We start from the raw sequence: 27438 nt of genomic DNA, 5'->3' as shown, positions 1-27438 counted from the left end.
AGGTGTCTCTTCTGCCTCCCCCTAGTTCTGGCCCTCCTCATACAGGATCCTGGGCACACCCTCACCCTGCTTGTAAATGTATGCTGCATGGCTATACATAAATCAGTTCAGTCTGCAGCATGCATTAATTGCTGTGTGTCTGCAAAACACCCATAAAGCGTATGTGTTTCTGGCACAAATATAAACATTAATTTTTATTTTATATAATATAATTTAACAGGAGAATTTATTTTTATCCAATAGCAAATTTTGCCCATAAGGTTTTAGAGAATTCCCCCATCATCCCCATCCCTTCACCCCATAAATAAATGAATCAAGACTTTGGTGTCAGTGGGGGGAAAAAAAAAGCCCCCAAAGGATTTTAATCAGAATCTTTTTACATGTTTATATTTATATATATATTTACTATGTAATGATGGAGTGTAGGAAATAGGGGCCATCGTGCAAGGAATATGGATTGACTCCTCTCCCAAAAGTACGAACACAACATCTTTTACACGTGAAACGGGGAGAGATTGTGACTCGACAGCAATAAGAAAGTAAAGAGTGGCCGGACGCACACAGACTTGATTGTAGCACGTGGCTGAATTCAGCCGGCCTACCACGGAACTCTTTAGTATCTTATTGCGCGGCAAACACAAGATGATGCGTCCTTCTGACCGCAGAAGCTGTAAACTGGAAGTCAGAGCCCTGCAAGCAGGCCGTATACATTCAAGGGCACCCGAATTCCCGAGTGTCTTGTTGAAGAAATACCTAGAGCATCGCTCATACAGACATAGGGATAGTCCAAGCTAGGAATCCACTGCACTGGCGGGACACTGACTCGATCGCCAAGAGGGTAGGATATTTAAAAAAGAAAAAAAAAAAAATTGAAAGGGAGACGTTGGGAGGGTTTGGGGGAAGAGGAATAAGACAAGGATTTATATACATAGGAGAATAAAGACGTTCCTTAGTATACAGAATAAATCCGGATGCCACAGCACAGGACCATACTGAATATCATCTCGATGATCTATGGGAGAGAGAAGAGGGAAAAAGCAGAATTGATTAATTGAGATGCAAGTATTTAAAGGACAAAACAAACTGCCTGGATAGGACAACAGCAATAAGTAATAAGGCACAGAAGAGCAGAAGTGGATCAGAACCTTCTATCTTGCTGCTTCACCTTTCAATAAACTTTTAGGATGACATAGACATTAATATTCTGAAACAATCTGCAATTGTTTTTGTATTTTCTTTTGTTTTGGTTCGGCAGATCTCCAGTTTGGTATTTCAACAACTATTTGGTTGCTAAGGCTTATTTCTCTTAGTAACCAGGCAGTGGTTTGAATGACAGACTGCCAAATGAATAGGAGAGGGAATGAATAGAATGATAAGGAATAAAAAGCTAACAATAATGATGGCATTGTAGCCTTACAGAGCAATAGTTTTTTTTTGCTGGAATGATGCAGAAGAGGAAGGCAAATAATTCAAAAATAAACAAAAAAAAAACCCTACGTGCCAGTTTCCCCCAACCAGTACTACGTGCCATACAGCAACTATTTCTCTGATGGTAGGAGAAGCCCATGATAGGATACTGGAATCCTTCACACAGAGCTATGCATACTGGCTGGTTAGACGGGGGAGATTAGACAGAGGCACAGGGAATGCGTGCAGCGTTCTTACCATAATAACGGCCACCACAACAGCAGCGATGCCAACCAAATAAAGCTTTGTAGAAAAGAGGACGTCAATTTTCTGGTGGCAGTCCTGAAATAAAATGTAAATGATTAGTGTGAAAGAATGGTCCTAGCCGTGCCAAAGCCCTTTCGTCCAAAGGCATACTAACCTCTATGGTGATTTGCTCTAGGATATTACTACGCTTCGGACACATATCGGTGATGCTCATGGTGACATATTTTTTAAGACTGGCGTCGCCACAGCACTGCAGCTGGAAGGGTAAGAAGAAGACTGTTTAGCTGAAACATGGGGACCATCACTACAATAACAGGCAACTGCATACATTCAGTACAATAAACACACACATTGGATAAGGGTTTTTTTCCTTATAAAGTTGGCCATGCACAGCCAGATTTGATTGGGCAGTTTGGCCCATTTAAAGCAGACTGCTGAGTGTCTGGGAATGTATGTCGGCAATAAATCTTGTTGGCAAATAAATTCATCTTCACTTCCTGCAGCTGCAATTGCCTATTGGCCCAAACGATAGAAATAATAGCACTTGGACAACCTAGTGTATGGCCAGTACTGGCCTTTTTGGCCCATGGGCTGATCAGCCAGATGCCCTGAAGGGTAATTAACACTTACTGTCTCATGGAAGGCCTTGAGCACAGGGAGAGCCTTTTGCTGCTGTTCCTTAGTCCCGGTGGTTGCATGTTGATACACTTCACTGTAGAAAAGCCGCATTTCCTTTGAAACCTGGCAAAATATGTATAATATTAGCAGTGAAGGCAGCAGAATGGCCCCAAATGGCCCTGTGAATTATGGCATTTGCCTTTTCATTCTGCCTCTCTTTCATCTTATCCGGTTTCTAGGGTCATTGACTGTAGCAACCAGAATGCCGAAGCCAGAGAGCTGCAGAACAGATACATTATTGTAATCTGTCCTAGAATAACACTACTGACATCATACTGAGCAATTATTTTGAATATGCTAAAGGAACAGTAACATCAAAAAATTAAAGTGTATCAAACTGATATATATATAATGTACTAAAAAGTTGAGTTTTTGCTTTAAAAACCCTACAGTAGTTTATATAAACAACGCTGCTGTGTAGACATGGGGGCAGCCATTTAAAATGAAAAAAAGGAGAAAAAGCACAGGTTACATAGCAGATAACAGATAAGTTGCATAGATTCCCATTGTATTATATAGAGCTTTTCTGTTATCTACCATGTAACCTGTGCCTTATCTGCTTTTTCCAGCTTGAATGGCTGCCCCCGTGGCTACACAGCAGCTTATTTAAAACAATCATAGTAGGTTTTCTGAAGTAAACACAGAACTATTACCAGTGCAGGGCAACAGTACATTATATTTTATGTACTTTGAAACATTCTTTGGTGTTACTTTCCCTTTAATAACACTGATATTAGCTGGGCATGGGTACTCCAATGAATATGAATTATCTAGGATTAGTGAATGGACAGCTAGTCTGAAGGCAGGGCTACTATCAGGGCACTGGGAAGCAATGGGGGGGGGGGGGAGCAGGACGGAAGAAACAGGAAGCAGAAGAGGGAAACAGGTGACAGATGAGAGGAAAAGGAAACAGGCGGGAGGCACAGTATGTATTTTTGCTGCCTAAGGAAGGGGTATGGAATGCAGATGGACTTCCTGATGAGGGTCAGCACCCCATGACATGGCAGTGGGAGAAGTGGCCATGGCCATACCTCACTGTCTGTGTTGGAATGATGCGCCCGTTACTGGCTGTCAGTAAGGAAGAGTTTATCACACAGCCACCCTCCTTCTGCTTCATGTTGTACAACCATCTTATTAGGGGTCATTTACACCACACAAACTGGTGTATTGCACAACCTGTGGGGGGTGATTTCCCAATGCAATGAACTCACCTGCGGGTCACTGGGAAAAAACCTGATGTCCCTGCACCTTGCCGGGAACTTGTGGGTGCCGGAAACCCCTGTGACAGGGGGAGGGGGTGGCATAAAAAAAGCAGGAGTGCTCTACTGGGGTGGGGGCCCCTAGGCAGTGGCCCTGGTAGGAAATGGGTGTGGGTTGGGGGAATGGGGTGTAGAGTACAGAGATCCCTTGCACCTCCCTGAGCACTGTGGCTTGTCATTTTATATTTCTGCACACCACAATTTGAGCACGGTTGAGGCACTTGAGCTATAGAACCCCCAACTGTGGGTGCTGGGAGTTATACCACACAAAAACTATAAGGATGCAACCCCCAGAACAAGAAGCTTTATGTACTATTTGTAACAATTAACAAGTAATTCCTCCCTCTCAGCAGCCTTTGGCCAGACAGTGTAACTACATAAATACTCACCTGATCCCTGTTCACAAAGCCCCAGATACCAGCAGCCACCTCACAGGCGAAGAGGATCACCAGGCACGCAAAGAACTGCAAATACATGGCATTTGGTGAGTAAAAATGACACTAACCAGCTTATTGACCCACAGCCTATAGTCTTCATGCAGGTCTTACAACCAGCTGTAGTTTAACTACAACCAAAGACCCCAGACAGCCTTGAGCTACTGGACAATGCCAGAGGCTGCTGCCTGCATTTCACTTATAAGGGTGAAGACACACAGAGCTACTTAGTAGCAGCTACTTTTCATTAAAAGTGGCTGCTACTAGTAGCTCCTTGTGTCTTCACCCTTAGGGCGAAGACACACGTGGCGATTAGTTGTCGCAACTTGTTAAAAAATCTCTGCGACTAAGATTAATAGAAAGCTCTGAATAACAACTGTGACTTACCGTTCCCAGAAGGCACTGAGATTCCTGAATGGCCCCATAACATCCCAGGAATCCCACAAACATCATGACAGCGCCTACTGCTATTATTATATAGACACCTACAAACAGATACAAGTTATCAGTTAAACAGGTAGAACAGAAGCTGAGGCGGGCGAGAGTAGAATCAAGGTGGCAATATGGGAGACCAAACTCAACTCACCAATGTAGAAAGTCCCTGGTGCGTGCTTGTCCTCAAACTGCTGGAAAAGTAGGTTGGAAGTTTGGGGGTCATGTCGAAGCCACAGTGCTACCCCGAGAATCACACCTCCAGCCAGCTACGGAGACAAAGAGAAGACAATTCAGTTACGTTAGTCAAATGCCAAACACCCTTTGCCTACCTATTCCTCTGAGGGGCAAACGTGCTGCCTATGTACTGGAGCATATAGAGTGTATTTAGGATCATACACCAGGTATTTAAGCAAGAAATAAAAGCTGGTACTTCTGCCAGTTCTATTCCATATCAGGAATGACAGATATAAAGAGGCATTTCTGATGACACACACAAATCACTATCCATTACTGTATCCCATCAATCCAAACAGTCAGGAAACAATAGCCAAAAGTTATACATGAATTATTAATGCAAGCTCGGCCACTGCATTCATTTATCTTGCACACACCCTTCTGAAGGGCCACTTCATTATTTAATTACCCTTTATCTTGTCTTATGTAGATATTAAAAGTTGACTGTAAAATGATAGCCTCCTGGGTTATTTGTATTCTAGTTTATGTGAGAGTGCTACTGACCAAGCTTACTGTTTTAGCCCTGCCTATGCTGCCATAAACTTAGCCATTTTCACAACAGGCTTCCCACAGGCCTCCTGTTGTGTTACAATCCCCTTTTAACCTTTCCTTACCTGCCATAGTGTAAGACTTTCTGACCACAACCTTCCCACAGCCCTCCTATTGTATTACAATCCCCTTTTACCATTGCCTAGGCTGCCATAGTCTCAGGGTATTCTGGCCACAACCTTCCAACGGCCCTCCTGTTGTGTTACAATCCCCTGTTTAGCCTTGCCTAAGCTGCCAAAGTCTCAGGCTTTCTGGCCACAACCTTCCCACAGCCCTCCTGTTGTGTTACAATCTCCTGTTTACCCTTGCCTAAGCTGCTTAAGTCTCAGGCTCTCTGGCCACAACCTTCCCACAGCCCTTCTGTTGTGTTACAATCCCCTGTTTAGCCTTGCCTAAGTCTCAGGCTTTCTGGCCACAGCCTTCACAGCCCTCCTGTTGTGTTACAATCCCCTGTTTAGCCTTGCCTAAGCTGCCAAAGTCTCAGGCTTTCTGGCCACAGCCTTCCCACAGCCCTCCTGTTGTGTTACAATCCCCTGTTTAGCCTTGCCTAAGTTGCCAAAATCTCAGGCTTTCTGGCCACAGCCTTCCCACAACCCTCCTGTTGTGTTACATTTGCCTGTTCAGCCTTGCCTAAGCTTCCAAAGTCTCAGGCTTTCTGGCCATGACTTTCCTGTTGTGTTACATTCCCCTTTGCAGGAAGGGGCTATGGCCAGCTGAAATGGTTTGGTAAAGGAATGCTCCTAAAAGAAAGAGAGTAACCCCGAAAGACTGAAAATCTCAGCTCTAGGGCACATAGAATAAGACCATCTGATAAACCACCGCTATACACAGAAATTCCAATTAGCAGCACTCTGCAAACCAGGCATATCAATGTATTGTTGTTAGGGCTGCATGTGTCCTCTGCGGCCCCAATAAATGAAATGTGGCCCCAACATGTATCAGTAGGTGCAGCTCAGGAGATGCTAGAACATGGGTGCGAAAATGTGGCAGTAAATATTAGGCGGGTTGCACCAACGAGGAACATTTCTGCAATTTGCAAACAGCCCTACACTTAACCCCCAGCCAATGGCATCTGTGCTCAACGCCCTGTGGCTCATTCACATTAATAGGCTCAATAGGTGCATTGGAACTAGGAATAAAAGGAACCACTTTGCAGAGGTCATTATTGCAGGTTGCACAGTGTAAATTTAGGTGCAACTCCCATGTTTTTAACACCAATACAGTGTTTTTTTCCCCTTAACGACTGCATTTGCTCCAAATTGTTCCAAAATTATGCATTTTGATGCGAATTGGACACAATTGTGCTGAAAAATTCAGTTGGCCTCACTTCAGGTGCTTACCATCAAAATGACGTTTGCCTGAACCCTGGGGCTACACCAGCTTTGTAGGCGACTGCAGGTTCCCCTGCCTCATTAGGCACATTTGGGGTTATGTAATAAATGACACTAAGGGGGAGGGTTTACTAAAACTCGTTTTGTCTGGATTTTTATTTGTTTAAAAGCACTAAAAAACTCATTTCCAACAATGTCATCTATCAAAAGATCTGAACTGAAAAAGCACAAATGAGAAAAGCTGTGAAAACCGCAACTTTTTGCGACTTGTCACACTGTAACTGTGACTTTTTTGTATTGTCACACAAAAGCCATCAACAAAAAACCTCTAAAACCATAAAGCAAAGAAAGATCTTCCAGTTGTAAAAGGGACACCTGCCACTGACTTCTACATGACAGGTTTTAGGGGGAAGACACACATGGAAATTTTTAAAAAGTTGCACCGACTAATCTGGGCACCAAATCCACACAGATTATTACTATTTAGTCGCAGCGACTAAAATCTGTGATGGAAAACCTGCAGTGATTAGTTGCAGCGATCAATTTTTTTTTTAAAGTGGCAGCATTTAATTGCTGTGTGTATCTTCACCCTCTTTCGGATCTGGAATTGTCGCAGTTTTGTTGCATAATAAATCTAGAAAAATTATTGACTTTGAATTGAATTTCAAGGAGCGCCGTTTAATGCAAAGTGCCTTTATAGAATGTTTTTTTTTGCACAATTGACCAGCGCATGTAGAAGCAACTGCACTTGTGGTAATAAATTACCCCATATGTCTTTCACTTCTCACTCAATGCAAAGCTGCTCCCAGTTTTGGCCGGTAAATGAGGCCCCATATGTCTCTGCCCTTCAGGCAGCACCCAATAGACTAAAAGCTCCATAAACACAGGGCTATCATATGTACAGATTCTGAAGTACAAACCTCCATTTTTAACTACATGACTATTTCCCCTCAAATGAGGTACAATTCTACTAACGGATATGTTGGGTCAACAGGGCCCAAATAAACAGGAACTGGAGTCCTGTCGGTTCATCAGGTCAGCTGCGCTTCAACACTGGGAGCCACAAGGGGCTGGGCTGGCATTTAATGAGCCAGAACCTCCGTTATGAAAAGGGAAGAATGTTACAGCACTTTATAAATGCTCTATACGCCAACAAAGTATTCTATACATTATTATTCAGACTATTCTATATAGTAAGCCTGCTACGACTACAATCGTACCATGGCATCTACAAATCAGAAACGCGTTTTGCACGGTCTCAGCACATGGGAACTGCAAGGGGAAATTGCTTAACAAAACAGGAAGAGCAGAAGTGTTGGACTTTAGGAGACAGGAGGTGAGGAAGGCTGAGCCCGGGACAAGGCTTGGTCTTGAATCTCTAACATCTCCAAGGACTCGTTCCTAGACAATAGATGCCTGGGCGTAATGGGAAAATGCTCAATGGAAGGGGAAGTTTGTTAAAGAGATAGTGAAATACAATATACTATGTTGTATAGTGTATTTGTTTTAGGACAAAAAGTCATGTTTTTTAGTTTTGAGATTTTTAAAAACGTTTAGTTGTGTGCCTGCTAGGGGGAGTAGATTTCCTTCCTGGTACCCGTGACTTTGCCTTTCTTCCTAGCAAACATGTTGTATTATGCTCTAAAGGGAAACTAAAAACCAAGCAAAGACGTCCAAAAAAATCTCATGAATCATGCACAGAGCTGCCATATTGATACACAGTGATGCATCATAGATTATTTCAACTGATCTCCCAGGCCTAATTTTACCATTTTACAAAGGATCTCGGGCCCCTGAAGTTATGCCATAAGCAAATCCTCACTGATTGATCACCACTCACCAGGAAGACTTATGGCATGGATTCGATGGTTTCCAATAACAAAATTAATTCTACTGCACAGCCCAGATCTAATCTCACAGTTAATTTTTCTGCACCCTGGTGCGAGAAGAGCAAGGCAGCACCATGTGAAATGGTTCAAAAAGCTATAATAGGCATTTATATCTTGTTGGAATTGGTCTCCACTCAATCTCATCTATCAGCCTTGTATAAAAGGGTCTAGAAGTGCTCACAACATGACTCTCCCCTAAAGCACCATCCCACAATGCATTGGGTCAGTCTTGACAGCACATTTACATTAATGCCATGTCTACTGAAGGATATGGCTCATCTTTTGAGGCAGGCAGGTAATCTGTGGCACCACAGCCGCTGTGGACTATAACATCTATCAGACCAGCCTTGTAATTTACCAGAAGAACCACAGTGCGTCTTTGGTGATTTAAATGACCATCTTTGTGCACATTTCTCTGCCCCAAGAAAATTAGCAAATCTTTCAGGGCCAAATCTGGGTCATACATGGCCCATGACTGGACTATCTACCCATTAGTATAGAACATTTTTTCCCTACACTGCCTGAAAGATCTCCAATCAAGTTTCCAACTGGCAGAGACCTAGAAACTGGTTTTCAAACTAAATGCACAAACTAAACTACAACTAATAATAATGTTTCTTTAATAAAGTACTTCCTGCCTTTGTGGTTTATCATTGCCTTCTGTTTTTGTTTTCTTGGTTGTTCTTTTCATTTTTAGATTTTTTTATTTTTTTTATTCATTTTAGGCATAGTTGGACTGAGTCAAGCTTAACCACATCAACAGGGAACAGCTGGAGCATTTGGAGAAGTCAGTGAGAAAATTTCTTTTTAATGCAGATTGAAGTAAAACGTAAAAGTAAACGGCTTTGACATGAGAGGCTATTCAGGAAGATGACTGTTCAGGAAAAGGCGTTTTGGGTAATGGCAGGTCATCTCCTCAGTGAAGAAAGAGAATGCGATTTCGAGTTCTAAGGCGAGAGGCATGGGGAAGAGGCCAAGGTGCCCTATTAGGGTCTTAGTAAAAGCCAAACAACAATTACATTATAGTAAAGATATTAAAGTTATTGTTTTGCTTTTACGAAGATCTCCATATTACGTAAAAAGGATATCCACTCTCAGCGCATTCAAAATGAAGAATTTCATGTTCTAATAATGGCTCTACGGGAAATGGCAATGCTGTAATTGTAAGCTCTATTGGACAACGGGTTTTCAAATAAAGAATCGCACACCAGTAGGCTTAAGATGTTCATATACATTGAGATCTCCTTGTTTGGCAAGGTCGCCAAAAAAGCTTTCCAGATTTCGCCACATACATGCTTGGCCAACATGGGGCAGATCCGATCATCTGGCCTGGGGGAACAACTGGATCATAATGGGTGCCTATTAAGACTCACCAGGAGAGGACCATATTAATGTGCCAAAGTGATCCTCGCCCAATGGGATTTTCAAACCTGCCCAATAAATATCTGGCCAATTTTCTACCATTTATTTATTAGTGATAAAGTTAACATTTTCATTGGATAAGCTGCATAGCACTTGTTGATGTCCCTTACGGTGTTGGGATTTGCTGCAGCCAATGACCCTTAGTGCTTGTTAAACAGGGGGCGCACTATATCTGCATATACATTAACTCTATTCAGTATGACCATTGCCAACACACAGTTCTTGCTATAGTATAGGTTGTTTGGCCAAAACACTGTGCAATACAGCTACTGAGTGACCTTGGCACTGAGAATGTACTGCTAGCACAACATATGGGCTCAGAAGATTGTTGCAGATATCTCTCCATACTACAGCTGTGGCTTTTGTATCTCCTGGTCATGATAGCTGATGGTTCTGTGTGCATTACTTGATCATATAGGGGGGTGAGGCGCCCTCCATCACCCCTATTAAGCTTACTTTAATTTATCTTCTACACCAGGGCTGTCCAACTGGAGGCTCGCAGTCCAGATGTGGCCCTTCAAAGAATTTGTATGGGCCCCAGTCTACATAAAGGCACCATAAACTTCACTGTAATATCTCACAATTGTAATTTAATCCAGCCCTCGAACATGTTATATGAGAAATAACGGTCCAAAACATGTAATAAGTTGGACAGCAATGTTCTACACTATTACTTTCAGTTGTAACTAAGTTGGTATTTGTATATATATATATATATATATATATATATATATATATATATATATATATATACCGTATACCAGAAATCCCTACTCACACTCAAGCACAGCTACAATAGAAAGGGAGAAAGCAAGAACAGCTGCTTGTGGTTTGGTATAGGGCCTAGTCACTTCTGGCTGCACTTGGGAGAAGTAAGAGGCGTAGCCTATCCCTTTTTCTGCAAAAACCACCCAACGTAAAGCCCAGCCGCAGAGCGGAAACAGGATACGCGGGAAGAGTCGTCCTGTGTTTTAGGGAAATTCACAGCATGAAGTATATATTAAGGGGAAGTAAATGTTTTTCCAAGAAAAGCTATGTTACATTGTCTTAAAGAGGTACTGTTATAGAAATACTTTATTCAAGTCTGTAAGCCATGGTTTATATATTCAGTAAAACCAGTAACAAAAATAATAAGACAGCTATAAATAAGTGAATGCCCAGCCTCCTTTCCCATTCAAGGATTTGTTGGAAAAAAGCTTGAAGTCCACAGTTCAAGTCTTTTATAGTGGATTACTTTTCTGGTGTAGGAGGTGGTTTTTGGACTGAAAATGCATACTTCAGCGTTTTTAAGCCAAAATCTGCCCCATGTGCATTGACAAATTCCACTCCTGCAATTTCTCCGCCACATGTGCTATCAGCCTATGGGGAGCCTATATGAGTTTTAGGCAACTGCTCCAACAAAAATACTTGCCAGCCATGTAATTGTGCAAAATCTGACTGCCTTATTTTCAAGCAACACCTGACCTGTCAATGTCACCTATGGTCCAGGCAATAGCTATAAATGAGAGGAACACAGTGACGGAGCATCTACTATGCAATATGGGAAGCAACCGTCTGCAGGGAAGGGCGTGCCTGTGCCTCAGTCCAGTTAAAATGATATTATGCCCTGTTTATAAATAGTGTAACTGGATCCATTTGTGTATTTCTCCACACTAATGTCACCATAGAAGACTGGTAGGCATTGAGTAGTGACACGTTTTCTCTAAAAAAGCGGCAACAAAACACGTGGCGACATTTGTCACCAATTACTGGCTGTTGTAGATATTTGTATACATCATGTTTGATACAATAAACCACAAGGGTTTTCATACAGGATGTTTTTATTGGTGTTACTGCCCCTTTAAACACATGATAAAATATAAGGCACTCCTCCTATTATAGGGGAGCTTTATGTTTACCCCTTTAAAACCTCACAACCCTCACCTTCTGTGCTGTGGTTTACCTTATATTTTGTGCTTCTGTATGCACTTCCCTTGCTATGGTACGTCTAGGAATTGATATGCAACAACGCACAGGGGAAGGTTCCGTTTGACGAGTAGCTACGCACGGCAAAGGGTTAAATGTATTATTAGGCATAGACAGAGAGTCACAAAACTTCCCCTGTGTCTATAAAAAGCTAGAGCAGGGGCAGAAAGAATTTATTTGGCAGGAGACCCTCACAGCTGGTAACAGAAGGGTGCGGCCCCCAGACTGACACCAGAGAAGATGCAACCCCCCCCCCAAATAAAAAAAAGGGGCGTGCGGTAGGGCAGAAACTAATGTAGCAGATCAGAGAGTAAAATCTTCTTACCCGCTATGTTAAGGCTGATGTCCCATAGAGATATATTCGTCTGTGATAGATCTCTGCTACCGTGGGGGACTAGACTCTCCAAAATGCCTTTCCACCGGCAACAATCGAGTCACTGGTGGAAAGGCCTATGCATCGCTTTGGTTTTCCAAAGTCGCACGAACTTGCCTGCAGGAGGAAACTTTGACTTGTATTGTTGTTTGGAAAGGCACTATTGGAGAGATTGTATTGTTGTTGATTATTACTGTATTATTGTTGTGATGGAAAGGCACTTTGCAGAGATAAGTTGCACGCGGTAGCAGAGATCTATCAGGGGTGGCTAAATGTCCCCCATGGGACATCAGCCTATACCTTATTTTCACTTTCTGTTTGCCATTTGCACGATTACATGCCTCTTTCTTCTGCCTTCCTGCTGAAGGTGATGCAGACTCATTCATGTAAGATCTCTGATTCCATCACCCATGTGATAAACCGCATCTTGTAGGTAAGCCAGAGGGAGTGTAGTGCTGCTGCCAAAGACAGGGTTGAATTCTGTCCCTGGCTGACCATACTTTCAATATGTAAACAAGACTGAAGAAAAGGCCACTATCCAATGGGCTTCCAGTTTGGTCAAGAAAAATCAGTAGCCAATAGAGCTCATTTATGTCTGCAGATGCAGTGAGCAAATTGCAACTTCGAGCACAGTTGCCATGTTTCTCCCACAATGCAGAATTTTTTCTCAGAATGCAAGTGTCCTTGATGCCATAAGCGGGAGTTGCACTGTGCCTGACATAATTGCGTTTAATTTGTCAAATATTTTAGAAGTCTGCCTGCTATCATTTTCGTTGTTCGGCATACAAGTGATGTCTACACTCAATTCTTTGGGTGCAAGTGTACTGGGCCTATTGATGTATGGTGCCCGGTTTAGGAGGTGGCGGTAGCTCCAGGGTTTCTCTGCTTAATTAGGTGCAGCATCACCCAATTTGGAAAGTAAGGTAAGGAGGACTGAGAAGCACCAAGCTCAACTATACAGAAGTGCATAACGCACATTTTGACGCAAGTTCTGACAGCAGGGAAAAGCACAAGTTGCCCACTGTGCTTGCAGACATAAATGAGCCCTAATATCTATATAGGGAGTGTTTAATTCTGCCAACAAATTATTAGAATTGATCAGGTCTCAGAGTATAATTTGGCCCAACACATCAATTCATTATATTGAAAAAACTGATCAGCTTACAGTCCTATTTGCTAAAGAGAATCACAAACTCTAGACATCAGTCTGCTTAGTTTTCCATCATCTTTGTTCTGCTGTGGTTGCACCACAAATTGGTCTATAAAGCCAATTACCAGCAGTCTCACAGTAGAGTGTGAAAAGGAACAAAATGTGTAACCAGATTTGTTTTTTCTGACTGTATCCCTATCCCCTCACTGTATCTTTATATCCTTATGCAGTGCAATAGGGTGGCTCTATCGGTCTGTAGGGAGTGGCCATTCAAATATGGCTGGTAACTCAAGACCAGGGATCCCCAACCTTTTTTATTTATGAGCCACACACCAAAAGGTGAGCCACAGAAGCATCAAAAAAGTTCTTTGGGGATGCCAAATAAGGACTGCAATTGGCTATTTGGTAGCCCCATGTGGTCTGCTTGAGTGCAGGAGGCTACAAGCCAGAAATTTAAAAATGGGCACCTACTTTGAGGCCACATCAAAGGGGGTCATCAGGGCTCGGTAAGCAACATGTTGCCCCTGAGCCACTTGTTAGGGATCACTGCTCTAGACTTAACACAAGTGAGAACAGGTATTCCAAGCCTGATTCAGCAGGACAACATAAATAAAGGCTATGACACTATCAGTATTGTCTATTTTGTAGCTGTGACAAGTAACTGGCTACTAATAGCTCCATGTATCATTGCCCAAGAGTTTAGTGGCCTCCCAACTAAGTTATAAAATGCCCAACTGCTCACTTAAAATGGAAAACACATCCAAACAATGAAAAAGAACAGCGACATGCCATTAGAAGAATAATGTATCCCAATACATTTAAGCACCTGTTTGGCCCATTTCTTGGTCTGTGGGAGGGAAATGTGGCTCTAGATGTGTGAGCCAGTGCAACAAAGACAGGAGGCTCCAACAGAGGAGAATTTGTGCCCACACAATTCACAGGCAGCTTGAGGAAACTTTTGAGGGACTTCACCACACAAAAAGATTTGTTGAAGTTAACTCTTGCTGAGGAACCAGTAAAAGTGTGGCAATTGTGGTCGCCAAGTGACCCCTGTAGTTATCAAAAGCAACAATATATACGAGGGCTTGGCAAGCTTACTAGAATGTGTATTGGTTGATTATATTAAAGCAGTGATCCCCAACCAGTGGCTTGGGGGCAACCAACCCCTTGGATGTTGCTCTCAGTGCCCCCAAACCAGGTAATTATTTTTGAATTCCTGACCTGGCAGCAAGTTTTGGTTGAATAAAAACAAGATTGCTACCAAATAAAGCCCCCTGTAAGCTGATAGTGTGCATAGCGGCAACATAATAGCCAATCATCCATCATTTTTTCCAGCTCCGCAGGTGCAGGGGGGCTGCTGCCATGAGGTGAGTTGAGAAACTCGCCTCAGACGGCAGGGCCCTCAAAGTTACCAGGAGCGGCTTTTTGAGTGCGGCTCAAATTCGGCTCTACTAGTTAAGAGATTGCTCTACACTAGCAATGAGGCCTCCCTGGACTCCCTCTGACGTTGTAAAGGTAAGTGTGGGGGGCCGAGGGGTGGTATCGCAGGAGCCGTCTCAAGGGCCAGCAAAACACACTCAAAACTGCCTCTCCATAGCCTTCTGTGATGACTGACTGACCTGTAATGGTATCAATAAGCTGCCAACCTTACTGCACTGCTCTACACTTGGGCAATTTCCCTAAAAAAAATATTTCTTAATTCTAAAGAAATGTAAAGGGTTTGATAATAATTTCACCGCCACACTTCTTCATTATACACTCTGATCTGCCAATTGGGGTAATGTTTCTTGCATGCTGGTTTCTTTCTCTGTCACCCAACTGTTAGTCTGATCACACTGAGTAATAATTACCACGGGGGTGGGTGGGAAACGAGAGTTATTTTCAGAGTGATCGGTTACATACGCAGGCACACAGAGGGTAGTGTAGGCTTTAGGTTTCTGATTTATATGCGCAGAAAAGGGTTTAAAACCACTGCCACCTGTGTCAGTCAAAAACAACAACCATAGAAAAGCCTGTCCTTAGGCCTCAGGCCCAAAGCACATCATCTGAGAGAGACAGAGAGATGCCCCTTTCAGCTTCTTCACAGCAACCAGTAAGAGTTTTGCTTTCATTAGTCTTACTGCATTTGACCAATCAGAGCTAACTGGTTCTTATCGGTTAGAATTCCCATGTTTTCTGGGAAAAATATAGCACACTTTTTATAGCTGCTACCTTTCTTCCCTATTACTGTCGTGTAAAATACCTCAAAGACAGCAGCCTTAGTTACTACTCAGTGCTGAATTGACACAGACATTGCCCAGACAAAGACAAAAATACGTGTATATATAACTGTCAAACACAAATAGCTGCATATTTTTTCTTGGAAAGGTAGGCACTGTGGCATTACTTTGCCTTTAAAATGGTGGGCTAAGGAAGGGTGGGGCTATGCCAAATTGTAAATATTTCATAAACACTAAATAACAGACTGCTGCTTTTGTTAAGGGCTGGTTTATTTTCCACAATAGACACACAGGAAGAAAATAAATAAATATTCCATATCACTGGAAACTTTGCCTCAAAGGATGGAACTCCCACAGGTAACACCTCATTGCCTAGTCCTAATGCTGCACACACAGCCAGATTCAGCAGGAGCATCCCTTATATATACAAACAATGTCGACAATACCATCTCACCCTACTATACCTGCTATCCCACAGCCCCAGTCCCTTCCCAGAGGCTATTATCCCCCCACTGCTACTATAGGCACCATCTCTCCCTACTATACCTGCTATCCCACAGCCCCAGTCCCTTCCCAGAGGCTATTATCCTCCCACTGCTACTATAGGCACCGTCTCTCCCTACTATAGCTGCTATCCCACAGCCCCAGTCCCTTCCCAGAGGCTATTATCCCCCCACTGCTACTATAGGCACCATCTCTCCCTACTATACCTGCTATTCCACAGCCACAGTCCCTTCCCAGAGGCTATTATCCCCCCACTGCTACTATAGGCACCATCTCTCCCTACTATACCTGCTATCCCACAGCCACAGTCCCTTCCCAGGGGCTATTATCCCCACTGCTACTATAGGCACCATCTCTCCCTACTATACCTGCTATCCCACAGCCCCAGTCCCTTCCCAGAGGCTATTATCCCCACTGCTACTATAGGCACCATCTCTCCCTACTATACCTGCTATCCCACAGCCCCAGTCCCTTCCCAGAGGCTATTATCCCCCCACTGCTACAATAGGCACCATCTCTCCCTACTATACCTGCTATCCCACAGCCACAGTCCCTTCCCAGAGGCTATTATCCCACTGCTACTATAGGCACCATCTCTCCCTACTATACCTGCTATCCCACAGCCACACCCCCTTCCCAGAGGCCATTTGCTCATTGCTGTTGCTACTGAGTGGAGGTGCTCTGAGTGCTCTGTGGAGTTGTGACTTTCTCCCAGGCCCGGCTGGGTCTGGGGGTTAGTTTTTGTGGGTATTTTTTCTTTGTTTTTTGCTGTTTTTCCCTACTCAATGGGGAAGAAAGCGATTAAACCGTTTAGCCGGGTAGTGAAAACCCGTTTGAGAAGCAGCAAGAAGGCCACTGGGTCCAACATTGTGGTGACAGTGGAGCGCACTGCAGAGGGCAATGTTTCCTGCTCTCTTAAAGGGAAGGAAAAGAAAAGCAAAACCTGTTCCCAAAGCGGCATGGAGAGTGACTCTGAGGACCTGGGCGCCGGTGTTGGAGTAACTGCAGGGAGCTGCGGAGCTACAACAGAGGCAGACCAGGAGGTGAGAGGAGAGTCTGATGACTGCAAAATGGCTGCTGGCAGTGAGGAGCTTGGAAGCCATGTGGCCCTGGAAGTTGCAGAAAGTGCTCTGACCAACCAGGAAATGGCTGCTGCCTGTGAGGAACATGGAAGCTGTGTGGCCCTAAAAGTTGCAGAAAGCGCTCGGAGTGACCAGGAAATGGCTGCTGCTTGTGAGGTGCATGGAAGCCGTGTGGCCCTGGAGAGTGAGCAGGTAATGGCTGCCGGGCCCCTGGGGAAGGCTGGGGAAGTGCACAAAGGTACTGAGACTGTAATACAGTATGATACAATAATTAATGCTTTGAAGGAGCTGCGGTGTTTGGAGGAGAAGCAAAACAATTTAAACAGAGACATTGACAGACTGATAAAAAATCAGAAGTTGCTGAGAGGAGAGAGGAGAACTCAGTACATCAGGGAGTTGGCTTTCCACAATAAGGAGCTGGAAGAGACTGAAATTAACATTAAAGACATTTTGGCTGTTATAGAGCCATGGAAGGAACTGTATGACAACAAACAGAGATTTGAGCAGATGAAAGAGGGGCAATGTGACTGCTGAGAGACTGCTAAAGTTGCTGAACTGCTCAAAGAGACTGAAGTTTCAAAAACTTTTACTGAATGTAGCGTTGCTACTAACATTGTGCATAGTAACGGTCTTTCCCATACTGATAGTGTGTGTGCAGCTGCCGTTAGTGGGGTGAGTGCTGGGGGCAGTGTGGGGCAAGCAGCTGAGAGTGGTGGCAGCTGAGGTGCAGGTGATTGCAGGTAATGCAATGTGTGTGAGTGAGGGGGGAGGGGCAGTGAGTGCTGGGGCAGCTGAGGTGCAAGTGGCTGGGAGTGGTGCAGCTGAGGTGCAGGTGATTGCAGGTAATGCAATGTGTGTGAGTGAGGGGGGAGGGGAAGGAAAAAATGTCGTTTATTCTGCTGGGAAAGCAATGTGCATGGGGGGACTGAGAGTGTTGCTGGGGCTGCGGGGGGCAGTGTTTTGGGAGGGAAGGAGATTCTTTGCACGTGAGCAGGATGAGGAGTTTGATGATGAGTTTGATAAGAGGAAAAATGTTGTGAAAATTAAGTGGGAGAAAGAGAGGGAGGATTTCCCGGGGCGCAGGTTTGTGGGCAGAAACATTATTAAACAGTTGCTGGGTTTTACCCCACAGGACGTTTATGCCTTGCTGAGTGTCACAGACACAGAGTTTGATTTAAGCTATAAGCTATCCCAAGGGTTAGAGGAGTTCTGGAGGCGGTACCATCTGAGTAAAGAGGCCAAGGAATGGGAGGGGTTTAGGGTAATCCCTGTGTCCAAACCCGAAACCAAACTGGTCACCATTATCATGAAGAGAGAGACAGTGCATGAGCAGGACATCCTCATATGGCTCCGGCGCCAGTGCACTGTCCTATCCCCCCTAGAGCCGGTGTTTGATGAGGAGGGATTCTGGGTAGGGGGGTATAAAGTCCAAGTGAAATTGCATGTGGATCAGAATGTTCAGAAACATCTCCCAAATTCCTTTTTCATTGGGAAAGCAAGGGGTGTCTGTTTCTATGTGGGCCAGCCCAGGCTATGCTATAAATGTGGGTCCAACAGACATTATGCTGTAAAGTGCAACATACAGAAATGTGCTTTGTGTGGGGAGACTGGGCACCCAAGCAAGGAGTGTGTCAAAGCAATAAAGTGTAACCTGTGTATGCAATCCGGCCATGCTTATAGGGCCTGCCCCGACGCCTGGCGCAACATTAGGAAGGCTTGTCCCAATCTGGAAAAAGTAATGAGTACCCCAATGCCAGGGGAGAACTTGCCCCAGACTGAGGGAAGGGGGGAGGAGAGGGCAGGTGGGGCAAGAGAGACAGACAGGGGGCGCCCAACAGAGGTGAGAGGGAAAGAGGGGGAGAACAAACAGGCAAAGGCACAGGCAGCGGTACAGGCAGCCCAAGAGGAGGGAGGCGGAGGGGATGGTTGGATAGTGGTGGGCAGCAAATCAAATAAAGCTAAGGAGGCTCAGTGCCCAGGTGTAATTACCCTCCCAACTGAAAATAGGTTTGTTTTGCCAGGAGGGAAGTCATGGGGGGATTTAGCAGAGGAACAGGTAGAGTTGGAGAGAATGGAGGAGGAGGAGGAGAGGGAGAAAAGGAAAAGTCTCTCATCTGATATCATCTCCAGCAGGAAGAAGAGCAAAAGGGAAGGGGCTTTTCAGTCTCAGGGGGCAGAAAAGGAGTCACTGGAGGAAGGGGAGTTGGAGGAGGAAAGTGTGATGGAGAGTCAGGGGGCAGGTGTGCGGGTACAGGTTAAACGGTCTGCTGGGAAATGTTTGGACAATTCTCAAAAAAAGAAACATAAAGATGCCTCTTGATATGTGTTTTATAATGATCTGTAAGAAATAAGATGCTTTGCAGGAAAGTACGTTTTGTTTTTGATGTAATATTGATTTATGTTTTTTTGGTTTTTGTTTTTTGCTTGATTGAAATGTAATTATTGTTTTATTGTATTTGTTAAATATATTTTAATAAAATTCTCTCCCTACTATACCTGCTATCCCACAGCCCCAGTCCCTTCCCAGAGCCTATTATCCCCCCACTGCTACTATAGGCACCATCTCTCCCTACTATACCTGCTATTCCACAGCCAAAGTCCCTTCCCAGAGGCTATTATCTCACTGTTACTATAGGCACCATCTCTCCCTATTATTAAGGAGATTAATAAGCTTCCCTCATGTTGCTCTACTAAGAGATGAGCTTAGGGGCCCCACTCCTGATTGGACATTATAGGACAACTTACACCCAGGTGCCATTTTCTACACACTGCCATTCTTCATGCTGTTATGAACTATTAATTCAAAACAGATGCATGGAAGGGAGCCTTACATCCTAGCATAGCAATGTGGTAGCAGATAGTCAACCCGCCCACTCATGTACACATAAACACATATGGCCAATAAACAATGTAAGGAATGTATAACCCAATGAAAAATGCTTTATAAGCACATCTTAACCAAATGATGTCATTACAGTGTAATCCTAATTAGTCATCCAACCTCCGTGTTGTTGCGGCAATTAGTGGTGGCAATTAGTTGCTGCGATTGAATTTTAAAAATCGCGGTGACCAATTGCCCCGTCTGTCTTCACCCTAATGCCTTATCCTCTGACTCCAATACACCAATGGGCCCCATTCTAATGGCCAGATTATTCTAAAGATGGCAAACATGTTGGAATCATCAATTTTAATCCCTCCTGACACTAGAAATTCTACACTTAAAGCACTCTATTGTATCTTCCAACGCATACAGTTCTGGGGGCTGGATTTTTTGCTGTAAATAAAAATAACCTTTCCATACCTTTATATAACAAAGCAGCCAATAAGCAAACACTATAAAGTCACTATAAAGAGAAACTGGCTTGTGGATGTGATTATATACATAAATACATAATTCTTTGAACAGATGGATGCATTTTGGGGGCAACACAGGCACAAACACAACGCTGTACGTCACAAGTATAGTGTAAACACGCCCACTGAAATTGTTTCCGCAGTATTATCATTTCCATTGTCACAACTGTTGTACAATTATACATCCTGCACCTTATAGACTGGAAACTCTACTGAGCAGGGCCCTCTGTACTTCCTATAACAGTCAGTATTTGTATATAATCGTTATGGTTTGATATATACGCCGCTCTATTGTACAGCACTGTAATCCTTTGCCCTGTCTGTGAATACTGTGTGTGTAACATACATGCAATAAGCATGATGATAATCACCCTCAGTTTTGCTTAGCATGCACCCACTGTATCAGCATAGCATTATAATAAAGCCTAAGATTTTAAAGAAATAAGGGAAAGGCAATGGGCAGCTACTCCCAACCAGTTGCGCCCTGCCTGTTGCTCAATAGCAATCCCCGCAATTTTCCCACAGTCTTTAATCCCAGTACATAACATCAGTGCTGTCCAATCGGCAGCTGTTCTGTAATACAACTCCCAGCATCCCGCCTAGAGTGCAATTTAAAGCACAAGGAGAGAGTTGCCGCCTGTTAATGCTGGGGGCCAGTGGCTGGGGATGCCTATCTGTGCCAGGGGTGTATATATATATATATATATATAGGGCAATGTTATTGTGATACATGAGGGGCTATGGGTAAGGAGGGGCTAAACTGCCCAGTTGGGCTCAGCAGCCCCCACTATTCCCCCTCTGCACCACGTGGTGTTGGAGACCCTGCAGAGGGGCTGTTGTTGGTTACTGAGTAGGACAGAGGAGGGGGCACAGAATGATCCCCCCCCTCCCATTACAGCCACACTGAAATCCATGGGAAACAGCAGGGCTGGCACCGAGCGACCCTTTCCCTGGCTGGAACGCACTGTGCTACAGGGTTCATCCATTCCCCACCCTGATATAATTCCGCCCCATCACCCCCCTCCCAACTCACAAACACTACGATTCCCAGGTTCCAGCCAACCCTCACCCCCCTAAGCGCTATCTCAGGATCTGTAGGAATGGCGATGGGGGGGGGGGGGTCAGTGGAACCCTGTGCCCCCCTCGTTTGTACCCTTACAAATACCCAATGGATAAGGCACACTCACCCAGAAGATGAAGTTGAAGACAAAGAGCAGATATTTAATGCATTTGGTGCATCCTTCTACCCCCATGGCGGCTGCGCTGAGCGTTCCCCTGTCCCTTATTAGCTGTAAAGCGGATCAGAGATGCGAGAGCGGAGAGACAAGGTGCAGACACAGCCAAGCCGCCTCCCCATACAGTGTCTGTGCCACGCCCACTCCCCTCCCCTGCCCCCCCCCCCCTCCTTTTAAGGAAGGGGGGCTTCCTCACAAGCCAATGGCTATCAGGGTTGGGGTATCCTCCTGAGGCGCTTGTGTCCCTTGCACTACTACTCACTGTGTTTTCAACGCCATTTCCCAGCATTCCTTGTTATTTCTCCACAGAAAACTCATGTTAAATAGTTGAAACTGATAAAGTTCCATCTAAATATCTCTATATAGAATAAGGAAGGTGATAAGGACGTTTGTGCTGTTACAAAACATGCTATCTGGTCGTCTGAGACCAGCAACAACAAAAAAAGTGTGAGGGATTAGTTGTATGTGTATTTGTAATTACCTCACTTTTTATTTTGGTCTGTTCCTATGGACCTTCCCCTCTTCCTTTCTGATGGCTTCTTGGTTGCTAAGGCAATTAATCCTTAGCAACCAGTAAGCAGCTGGAACTTGGCTGGCCATACACGTGGTCGCACGAAACATCGTCAGATCCGCCGCACACCATTCAGGGCTGAATCGACAGGTAAGGAGGTAGAAACAATAGGATTTCTACCTCCTTCTGCCAATTCAGCGCTGAAGGGAGATTTTGGTCAGGCGCCTTCTATGGCGCCCGATCAAAATTTTCAAACTGGTCCGATCGGCGAGTCGGCCAATATCAGCAGCTTCCTGCGATATCGGTTGACTCGCCGACATACCATACACGCACCGAATATCGTACGAAACGAGGTTTCGTACGATATTATCGGTGCGTGTATGGCCACCTTTAGAATTACATAACTATAAATGTAAATATTTAAAAAATGAGAATTAAGAATTTAGATTATTTATATATTGTCTTCGATTATTGATTTATGTTGATGAACCCCCTCAATCTACCCACGGCCCTTGAGCCACACTACTACAGCTCCCAGCATCCTCTGACAGCGAGAGGCCTGTGTGATTAATATTTACACAATCCCATGTTCAGGAGCGGGAGAGAGGGGCTTTCCCTTTTGCAATGTTTAAATTAGGGGAAAAAAAGGACCTCTGTCTTTTGCTAAAGGGTTAAACCCCAAACAGATGGAAAGTACAGTTGGGAAATTGGAAGGGAAACTATAAAGGGCAGGGTGGGGGTAACAGTAGCATGCTTGTTAGGGAAGTGGGTATGTGAGGCTAAAATAAAAGTGTGAGGGGTGCGGGGTGTGTGTCGGAGCTGGGGGAGACGTGTGGAATACATCAGCATAAATCGCTTGGCTGATTTTTATTTTAAGTCTCTTGTCTCTGGTACATTTCCTGCCAGATGGGCCAGGCACATATTTCCCTAGCTGTAAACTCCTGCCATTTCCTTTAGGCACACTGCAGCATTTCCCTTTAAATTGAGGGGCGGCGTACAGTGTACTTGTGCTGGAATTTCTGCCTACCTTTATTAAGAAAATTTCCTCTTTAAGGGCGACTTGTTATGTGTTTCTTAAGGGCTCATAGTGGTTCATCAACGTTATTTTATCAGATGCATGTGTAGGTCTACATAGGATAGGATAGGAAAAGTCAAGTTCACTGGTATCTGGGCCAATGTATATATATAAAAAAATGCTCTACAAAAATCCCCCCAGTGCCCTTTCAGAAACTAGCGTTTAAACCCAACAGTAGACCTGAGGGGGTATATACCCATTTAGTTCTGCAACTGGCACCTGTGCTGCAAGGGAAGGGGGCAGGCAGTCAAGATCCAATACATTTGTTTTCCATAGTTGTTCTGCCCCTGGCCTGTCCCAATAACCCCTTTGCCCTCCCCTTCTATGCTCTCAATCCCTTCCTACTCATTAAATTTGACCCACTTTGTCCATTTATGCTCCTCCATATCACATCACAACTCTACCCTATAATATTACAACTCCACCCCTATTAGCTCATTCACTGGCCTATACACAAGTCCAGACTGGGATTCAAAATAGGCCCTGGCATTTAAAGTACACAGAGGCCCAAACAGCCCCCACAAGCCCAATAAATAGTGACTGTCTATGGCCTCTTACTGCAGCCCCTCTGGGATTTGCCAGTCTGGGCCTGGGGGGCAGAAATGGTGATGCAAACCCAACAGCCACCAGAAAGGGCTGGGATGGCTAGGGCATTGCTGGTGGGGCTGGGCCAGGAGAGGTCCAGGCCCACCACCTTCCTTTGGCCTCATCTAGGTGCAATTTGTACACCTGAACACCCCGCCATCTAGTAGGTTTCAGGCTACAGTGAAGAGAGTGCCCGGGAGTCAGGTTGGCAGTGTGGCATGCCCATAGAAGATACTCCAGGTTAGTTTTTTCACCAAAGATGATCACTGGCTTGGGATATGAAGTAAGAATTCTTTTTTACTTGAATATGAATGCCTTATGGGGCAGCAGGAATAACTTTTTTTTTTTTTTTTTTTTTTTAAAGTCTTGTTTTTATTGTTTTGGCACAATTTGTTTGTCTTGCAAGATCCATCATTTAGAAAAGGATTACAATAGGATATATTTAGCTGCAATGGCAGATAGTTGGATAGTTTGGCAGCACCATTATTGACAATGGTATAAAGCACCACAACTATATCCTTAACTTGCGGCCTAACATCGGCTGTGGGAGCATACTGGGAGAAGCAGTGCAGCGTGGGATAACGCTGAGGCAAAACATGTTGGGCAGCTGAATTTGTTAAATGCCTAATTCAATTTTTCCACCCCTGCTTTTATTTAATTTGTTCGTTTGGCTTGTTGGCTCGGGGCCACAAGGTTTCATTAAGTCAGCCTTGGTGTAAATGCGTCTGTATCCGTTTCTTTTATAATGAAGAACTGAAACTAATGAGTGAGTTTGTGTCTGCGCGCAGAGAGGAGGGGGAAATAAAGCTCTGACCTGGGCGCACTTAAAAATAGGCACCAGAGGAAATATCTGAAATGCTTGCATTTCATCAAGAAAGGATGTGAGCACTGATACAGAGGGATATCTTATGAGAGGGATTGCTGGGGTATTGAGAACTAGCATATAATGGCTAATTCGATCGTTTGGCCCTAGGGCCCATACACTGCCAGATAAGCTGATTCAAAATTGGTCTGAAGGACTCAAATCTTCCTGTGTATGGCCACCTTAACCCAACTTTCATAGATTTCAGGCTAAAGCTGACCGGACCAAACCATTTTCCCTGAGGCTGCGGTGCCTAAGGCTGTGGAAAGTGTATTTCAGGGGGGCGAAGAAGCACCCGAACACTATAGAAACTTGAGGCTGAAAGGGCAAATAGTTGGGTCTCCCATTCTGATTTGCTCACATGCAAGCAAACAAATTACACAGGCCACTTTGAGTTCTGTTTGTTATGCAAAAAGGACCTGTCCATATTGGTTAAAATCCAAAGATATGCCAGTAAAGGTCTTCAACCAACCAGGCAAGCTGCCACAACGTCCTTGGCAAAAGAGTGAATTGTTGGCATATGGCCAGCCTAATAGCCCTGTTAGATGAGATAAAAGGGAGGAAAACATAAACTTGCTATACATTCAAAGATCTGTTTGGACACAGTCACCAAACTAAAAAAAACTTTGCTTGATTTGGCCACGCAGGTGTTAGCCGAATGGTGCTGATGCGATCATTTGCCCCCAAGGCCGAACAGCCTATATCAACAGCCTAACAGCAAGTGCCACATTAGCAAAGCATGGCCTATCCCCAGCCAAAACCAGACCTAAACAAGGGATAGGCAGTAGAGTCATCTGCTATCTTAGCAGCTCATTATTTAATCAACTTTTAGACTGATGTCCCACGAAGGGTGTTAGTTGCCCGAGATATCTGCTATCATGGGCAACTAACTGCTCTGAATAGCCTTGTCACCAGTGACCCATATTGTTGCTGGTGGAAAGGCAGTTTGGAGTGGTTAGCCCCCACATCACTTTGGTTTTCCAATGTTGCACAAAGTTTCCTCCTGTAGGTAACTTCGCGCAACTTCTGAAAACTGAAGCAATGCAAAGGCCCCTGGAAAGGCATTTCAGAATGGCTAGTCAACCGCAATAGCCGAGATATTACGCAGGCGACTAACTCTCTCTGTGGGGCATCAGACTCTCTTCGCTGCTCCCATGTCAGCTGGTCTGCACCTGCCACTAACCAAGGTGGGAGCAATGGTTTGGGTCCAGTTCTGCCTTGGGTGTCAAAGCTCCTTGCTTCATCTCTATTGGACTATTAACAACAATGAGCCAGGCAGAAGCTTAGATTAGAGCAGCAGACAGTGCTTTACTACAGTAACATCAATCTGTTGGAAAAAGGAATTTTTTGGCCATGCCTTGTTAGGCCCCAATTGCTTTCCACTACGCAATCCCTATATCTTCTATAAATTGGCTGCAAAAAATCCAGGCTCCTTAACAGGCTTTTTCAGTTAAAGGGATTACAAATACATTTTGTAATCCAAAATGATGGAAAACAGGGTACTTGGCTATTACTACTGTCGACCGGAAGATAGGAAGATGTGCATAATAGTGGCCTTTTGGGTTTACCGGCTAGGCCAGTCAAACACCGGCCAGATGGCAACCCTACAGAAAGAGCAACTGGAGTGCAGTATCAGCCACCAACTTGGGCAGTGCCCCTTAAAGATTCACTGAATATGCCCACAGGACATTTTGATCTTCTTATGCTCACAGATGCAGCATTCAGCATCCACTTTCCTTTTGAAACTTAAATCTAAATGTATTCATTTGCTGCACATGAAAATATTACAACAAACAACTCATTTCCTTACACTCCTATTTCATTCTTGCTTGATTAATGCTCAAGTTGCCTTTTTCAAGAAATTTCACAAAGTACTGTATATTTACTTGCTTTAATTAATATGCTTGTTTTGCTCTTTCCCCCAACTTATAGATATTTTGGCTCAGCTAGCAGTTTTAGGATTGTCTAAGCTGCAGTCCTCTCAAACAGGCTAGCCACAACATCCTAATCACTGGCCATAACCCCCCTAAACCAACTATTAAGCAAGGCAAGAGCTATGGGTTGGCAGCAGAGCCATGTGGCTATGGCACAACAGGATGCTAGGATGATGGGACCCTAGGCACATACCTCTGCTGCCTACTCCTGCATGGAGGGGAGAGTAAGGAGGGTTTGGTGACACAAGCTATAGGTGGGAGGTTGGTGGCAGCCAGGGTTGGGTGTTGGACAAGCAGGCATCCTTGCCTTGGGCGCCTGTGGCACTGCCATTATGCTTCTTTCTATTATAGTATTTTATTATAGAGTGTGAACTGGTGTACCTAGAGGAAAGCCATGCAAACAGGGATGGGGGAACATATAAAAACTCCTACACAGGGCTGTTCTCTTGTTTCAAGTCTGAAACCCTTAGCAATGGGCGGGGGGCCAAAGCAGAGGGATCCTAAGGCCCAAATTGAAGGTGTGGCCTTCTGTTTTAAATTAGACATGTAATGTATGGGAAGTGATTTCCCTTTCCTTCTCTGACTTCCTTGACAGAAGGATGAGTGTCAGCGTGCTAAGAGATAAATGCCTGTACGCAGTGTTAAAGGGCAAATATGCAGTGTTTGAGAGGCTACATTCACTAT

The 27438-nt window shown here is 44.4% G+C and overlaps 1 protein-coding gene across 1 annotated transcript; it reads right to left on the bottom strand.

Annotated features, from left to right (window-relative positions):
- Positions 1-325: 325 nt before the first annotated feature.
- On the bottom strand, positions 326-21871 carry cd81 (CD81 protein). The gene is made up of 8 exons (NM_203940.1): positions 21740-21871; positions 4632-4746; positions 4433-4530; positions 4001-4075; positions 2305-2415; positions 1829-1930; positions 1666-1749; positions 326-1012 (listed from the first exon to the last, which is right to left on the bottom strand). Exons 1-8 carry the CDS (start codon positions 21803-21805, stop codon positions 950-952), a joined length of 714 nt encoding a protein of 237 aa, NP_989271.1. The 5' UTR covers positions 21806-21871; the 3' UTR covers positions 326-949.
- Positions 21872-27438: the final 5567 nt, after the last annotated feature.

The sequence above is a fragment of the Xenopus tropicalis genome, chromosome 4 (assembly GCF_000004195.4).
Source record: "Xenopus tropicalis strain Nigerian chromosome 4, UCB_Xtro_10.0, whole genome shotgun sequence".
In the NCBI taxonomy this organism is placed as follows: domain Eukaryota; kingdom Metazoa; phylum Chordata; class Amphibia; order Anura; family Pipidae; genus Xenopus; species Xenopus tropicalis.
The sequence above is the reverse complement of the archived record's forward strand: the minus strand, read 5'-3'. Positions and strand labels throughout refer to the sequence as shown.

Bases quoted from the DNA above. Each gene is read 5' to 3' on its own strand.
- cd81 (NM_203940.1), bottom strand. From the start codon at position 21,805: ATGGGGGTAGAAGGATGCACCAAATGCATTAAATATCTGCTCTTTGTC. The intron at 4,747-21,739 runs GTGAGTGTGCCT...TTGTCTCCGTAG, and splicing joins TCTTCAACTTCATCTTCTGG to CTGGCTGGAGGTGTGATTCT. The intron at 1,013-1,665 runs GTAAGAACGCTG...TCTCTCCCATAG, and splicing joins TTGTGGTGGCCGTTATTATG to ATCATCGAGATGATATTCAG.